The sequence below is a fragment of the Galeopterus variegatus genome, unplaced genomic scaffold (genome assembly GCF_000696425.1).
Source record: "Galeopterus variegatus unplaced genomic scaffold, G_variegatus-3.0.2 Scaffold1613, whole genome shotgun sequence".
NCBI classification, from domain to species: domain Eukaryota; kingdom Metazoa; phylum Chordata; class Mammalia; order Dermoptera; family Cynocephalidae; genus Galeopterus; species Galeopterus variegatus.
The window spans coordinates 268,319-274,318 of record NW_007727724.1 but is presented as its reverse complement, the minus strand read 5'-3'; the positions used below and the strand labels follow the sequence as shown (position 1 = coordinate 274,318).

The 6,000-nt window shown below is 40.1% G+C and overlaps 1 protein-coding gene across 1 annotated transcript in view; it reads left to right on the top strand.

The window, feature by feature from the left end:
- The window catches only part of GRK4 (G protein-coupled receptor kinase 4), a 74,584-nt gene that overhangs the window by 22,779 nt on the left and 45,805 nt on the right, over positions 1–6,000 (top strand). The window contains exon 4 of the mRNA XM_008577975.1: positions 2,791–2,868. Coding sequence (XP_008576197.1) covers positions 2,791–2,868 — 78 coding nt within the window. The remainder of the gene's footprint in view (positions 1–2,790; positions 2,869–6,000) is intronic.

The window sequence follows — 6,000 nt, the reverse complement described above, 5'->3', positions numbered from 1 at the left end:
GCTCCCGCCCGAGGGTTCGGATCCCACATATGGACCGGCTCCCGCTCACTGGCTGAGCGAGGCACGGGAGCAACGCCGAGGTTTGCAATCCCGTTGCCGGTCCCTGGTCCGGTACGGGGGCAACACTGAGGGTTGCGATCCGTTGCCGGACACGGAAAAAGACAAAAGACAAAAAAAAAAAAAAAAGAAATCCCTTTAGTATGAAGTGGTATTTCATGTAGAATTACATTTAAGTGTTGGAGAATCACATGCACTTACTGAATGATTTTGAAACATGCTGCTTTAATTTGTATGAATATTGATGGGCTAGTTAAGACAATATGCTTGTTCAGCCACCTGAAAATTATCCTTCCTACTCTCAACTGGCAGATACTCTATATACTAAAAACACTCTAACCCAGAAACATATGGAAGGGATGAGGTGAGCATAAGAATGATCATGTTAGATGGAATTTCCTATGCTCTGTAAAGTGTGCAACGTTCTCATGTATTCTGTTTGAGATTTACTGTGACTTCCTTATTAGTAAAGAAATTTTATGTTTCTAAATCTTTACGGATACCATTGGCAAGCCTAGAATTTCTAAACTGTAAAATTCAGAAGCAACTGACCAGTAGAAAATCAGTGGAACTTGGCAGAAAAGCTCTCTTGCTTTTAGTTATTTGTACCAAGGTTATAAACGTTCCTCTCTCTGCTTTGGCTTGTCGTAGTTATATCAGCAAAAATGTACTGAGCACTTATTATATGCAAAGGACTGTCTTTATTACTGGGTTCGTATTTATTTTTTTCTGACATAGCTTTTTAAAAACTTTTTAAAAATGTATGTATTTATAATGTATTATCTCAAAAAAACATTTGAGGCTCTTTTGTTACCTTCTTTCTACCCACTGGGACTCCCCCAGTCCTTTCCGGCACTATTACTAGAATAAGACAAGTCTTAGGAAGGGGCAGCTATTCTTTTTAAAGATAGAATTCTGATGCAGCAGGGCATGCCTGTTCAGTTCCAGGGGTGGGATGTGGATATGAGTTTTCATGTGGTGCGTTGTGCTTGCCAAGGTGCTATATTTTAAGAATGTAGGTACCTATAGTTCTTCTTCATGTTAAAATGGCTAAACTGCATCGTTAAAGCTCTATTTTAGGTTTATGTCTTCTGATACTATCATGATACCTATTAGTTATTAGGTGACAGCCAGTGACTGTGGTGAGAGATTTTGGTTTTCTTTTTCGACAGCAGTGTGTGGGTTCAGAAGTAAGCCTGATTAAGCCGTGCTTACTGCTTTCACTGTCCTTGTCATGGTGACTGCTGGTGCTTTGAGCCTCTCAAGTGGACAGACCGTATCTTTCTTATCCATTTCCCCTTCATGGCACCTGGCGTGGTTGTTTGTCCTGCTCCTTGCCCAGCATTTTGTTGAATGAGTTAATGGCATCTGTATCCAATAGGATTCAACTAGAAAACCAGAACCAGTAGGAGATAGATATTAAGAGATTTATTGCAAGGAATTGGCATACATGATTGTATGGTCTGGCTAGGAAAGCCTGAAATCTGTACAATGGACCATCAGGGAGGGCATGATGGAACTCTCCAGAAATGGGTGGAAACTGCTATCCTCAGGTGGAATTTCTTCTTCAGGAAAGCCTCAGCTGTTCTCTTAACACCTTTCAATTGATGGGGTCAGACTTTCCCGGATTACCTAGACTAAACTGCCTTACTTCAAGTCAACTGATTATAGACTTTAATCACATATAAAAATACCTTCACAGCAACACCTAGATTAGTGTTTGAACAACTGGGGGCCAAAGCCTGCCATGTTAATGCATCAAAAGACCATCACAGCATTGGGCTGCTTTCTTTTCCATTAATTGCATGCCATACAGTATCCAGAACTCCCAGAATTCACATTTAAAGGATCTTTAAGTAAACAGTGTACTAGTTATTTGTTGTGGTGAGTATGGTGCCCTGGAACCTAGAAGGAAAGCTGGTTCTGACCACATCATGAGCTTGGTGGCCGTGGACCCTGGGTGGGCCTGGAAGGAAGCAGTCAGTGGGTCAGCTGCCTTTGCCTCCCATCCTCACTTCTCCCCTCACCGCCATCTGGCTTTGGCTTCTCTGCTCTTCTGAGGCCCCTACTTCAAAATCCAAGGGCTTTGTTTGAGACCTTTTCACGCTGAGTCTCCATGTCTGCTGACGTTGACTAGCTGCTGCTTGAAGTTCTCTCCTCTGGGCTTTTGTGATCTCTTCTCGGGTTTTTCTTTTCTTCTGCTGTTCTTCTTTGCCTGTCTCCTGCATATGCTTAGATGTTGTCAGTTTGTGCTCTTGACCGTTCTGTTGTTTTCTGGCCTGGATGCTGTCATCCGCTCTTATGGTCTGTCCCTGACACTGTGTGTGGATGACCCCTGCTTTGATATCACCAACTCCGACCTCCCCCGGGAGCTCTGCACTCAGCTTTCTGAGTGACTCTTGGACCCTTCTAGAATACTGTTGCCTAGAACAGCCCAAGCTGTTTTTGATTGCAATTTATTTAGCCACATTTAATAGCTGAAAATATAATATGGCGTAGAGAGGATTATGGAAGGCACTGCTCTTAGCTGCTTTACTAACCTCCTTTGAAAAACTGGTCCCCTCCTCCCAGAGCCCTTAGTTTCCTAAAGAAGGGCTGTAAATACTTGATCAAAAGAGCTGGTCTGTAGTCCTGAGGGTACCAAGTCAATTCCATGAGTCGGAGAATTTGAAAAGTTATGAAACAGTGTTGACAAATAACTAACATGTTCTCTTCTCTCATTTCTCCAATCAGGCAGAATATGAAGTGGCTGATGATGAGGAGCGAAGAGATTATGGAATGTCAATCTTAGATAGATTCTTCAATAATGAGGTATGTTTTCTTCTTTATAATAAAGATTTGTAAATAACTTACTTAAGTAATTACAGTGCATAACCATTTTTACTTTGTCGGGTAAGATATAACAAATATGCTAAAAGCTTTAACCTCTTATAAATGTTCCTCTTCCACATTCTCATTTGATTCAGTGAGGAAATTAGCAATGAGAACTCTTAGATTCAAAGAATTTCAAAGTTTCTGTGTTTCTTCTAGCAGAACATAGAACTAGAGATTTTTTTTTGCCTCTCTTGCACTAAAAATAACATTTTTTCCTAAAAGCTTTAATGGGTCTTTGTTTTTATACTTTCTGACTCACTAGGTTCTTGGAGTTTGGTATGTTTCTGACGTTAGAGCTGTAACCTGCTTCCTTTCATGTGACTTCTGTTTGGTAGGCCATTAGAGTGTTAAAGAACCTGCTCATGCTCTTGTGATTAATAAATGACAGGACTGGGATTTGAACTCAGCAAGGCTAGGTCCAGACTCTACTACATTGCTGGAAGTAAACCTTTACCAAGTGTATTATTTCCTATTGTTGCTGTAACAAATTACCTTAAGCTTTTAATGACTTAAAACAACACAAATTTATTATCTTCTAGTTCATAAGGTCACAAATCTGAGATGAGTCTCCTGGACTAAAATCAGAAAGATACACACACGTCTCTATGCCTGTATTTCCTCATTTTAAAATTGGGGGTGATTTTAATAGTACTGACTTCATAGTCTTGTTTTTGTTTTTGTGATTCAGACCCAAATGAGTTTTGACTCCAAAGCTTGTGTCTCCCCAGCATCCAGCCTCGCTGATCATTCTTTTCAGATACAGCCATTACAATGTCTGCATATTTGTAGGTATACCCGGACACTAATTGGGATGAATTGAGAAGTTTCATTTATTTAGTTCTCTTGTCTATTTTATTAGCTCCTTTTATTTCCTTCACCTTTCCTGAAGAAATACCTACATAGCAAAGGAGGTCATTAAGAAGAGAGAAATAATTTAGACCTGAATTACGGTGGATATAGCAAATGTAGAGGAGGAAGGGAGGCGCAATTAAACACCTGCAGCCTGGTGTCTTAGTCTCTTTGTGCTGCTATATATAACAGAATACAGCAGGCTCTGTAATTCATAGTGAGCAGGAACCTATGGGCTCACAGTTCTGGAGGCTGGGGAATCCAATTCAAGTTGCCAGCATCTTTCAAGGGTCTTTTTGTTGCATCATCAAATGATGAAAGGGCACAGAGAGAGAGATCACCTATGCCCATGCCCAAGAGGTGGGGGGAGGAGAGAGAGAGAGAGAGAGAGAGAGAGCATGCAAATACACATACCCAAGAGTGAGGAAAGAGAGAGCAAGAGATAGAAAGATCGTGCCTGTGCCCAAGAGCTGGGGGAGGGGGAGCACCCATGGTGGGTGGTGGGGGCAGAGGGGACACAGAGAGAGAGAGAGAGAGCCTGTGCCCAAGAGTGGGGTGAAGAGCCTTTGCCCAAGGGGACAGGGGGTGGGTAGAGAGCATGAGTGAGCAAGCACCCATGCCCAAGATGGGGTGAACCTATTCTCACAGTAAGTCCATTCATGAAGACCTAAACACCTCTTAAAGGTCCCACCTCCCAATACCATCACAATGGCAATTACATTTTAACGTGAGTTTTGGAGGGGACAGACATTCAAACCATGGCATTTGGTAATAGTGAGTGATGTGTATGGGCTACCTGAAGATGTTGTAATTAGAATGCTTTTTTTTTCTTACCATCAACTGGGAAAACTGCCACATTCTTCCTCTTCTCTACCTGGTGGCCCTGCCCTTGTGCTTTTCTAAAAAAAAAAAAAAACAATGATTCACATCATCTTTATAGTTTTTCTTTTTCTTATCTTGTCTTTGAAAACAAAAACAACAAACATTCCTTTCTTTTGCATACTGAAAAAGGAGCTCCTTGAGGTCACTCAAATTTCAACAACCCAGAATATCTAAAGTACCTAAAAGTAAAGCAAGACTGTGTGTTGATTCTTACATTTCTTTATCCTGTCACTCAGGCATTCTTTTTTTTTTTTGTCCTTTTTGAGACCGGCCGCACCACACTCAGTCAGTGAGCGCTGTGAGCGCACCGGTCATCCCCATATAGGATCCGAACCCGTGGCGCAGCGCTCCCAGCGCCGCACTCCCCCGAGTGCGCCACGGGCTCGGCCCTCAGGCATTCTTAGTTTTTCTCAATTTTCTTAGTTTTCCTCTCAGGGTTCCCAAATATTAAAATTCAGCCAAATTTGAATTTACAATTTAAAGGAATTGTGACCAAAACCAAGTGGGATTTATCCCAGGAATTCAAAGTTGGTTCAATATCTGAAAAATTAATATAATTTATAATAAATAGCCAAATTTGAATTTACAATTTAAAGGAATTGTGACCAAAACCAAGTGGGATTTATCCCAGGAATTCAAAGTTGGTTCAATATCTGAAAAATTAATATAATTTATAATAAATAGCCAAATTTGAATTTACAATTTAAAGGAATTGTGACCAAAACCAAGTGGGATTTATCCCAGGAATTCAAAGTTGGTTCAATATCTGAAAAATTAATATAATTTATAATAAATAGCCAAATTTGAATTTACAATTTAAAGGAATTGTGACCAAAACCAAGTGGGATTTATCCCAGGAATTCAAAGTTGGTTCAATATCTGAAAAATTAATATAATTTATAATAAATATAATACAGCTTATTAATATAATAAAGGACAAAAAAGACATGATCATCTTAATAGGCACAGAGAAAGCATTTGACAACACCCATACCCCTTCATGACAAAATCTCTCAACAAACTAGGAATGGAATAGAACTTGCTCAGCCTGAGAAAGGATATCTACAAAATATACACAGCTAACATAATACTTAAGTGTGAAAGACTAGATGCTTTCCTCCAAGATTAGGAACAAAATGAGTGTGTTCGCTCTCACCACTTCTTTTCGACTAAAGTTTCTGTTGTGCTGGAGGTTCTAGCCAGGGAAGTTAGGCAAGAAAAAGAAACGTATCCAGATTGAAAAGGAAGAAGTAAAACTATCTCTATTTGCAGATGACACGATCTTGTATGTAGAAAATCCTAAGGAATCCACATGTAAAGAAAAAACTACTAGAGCTA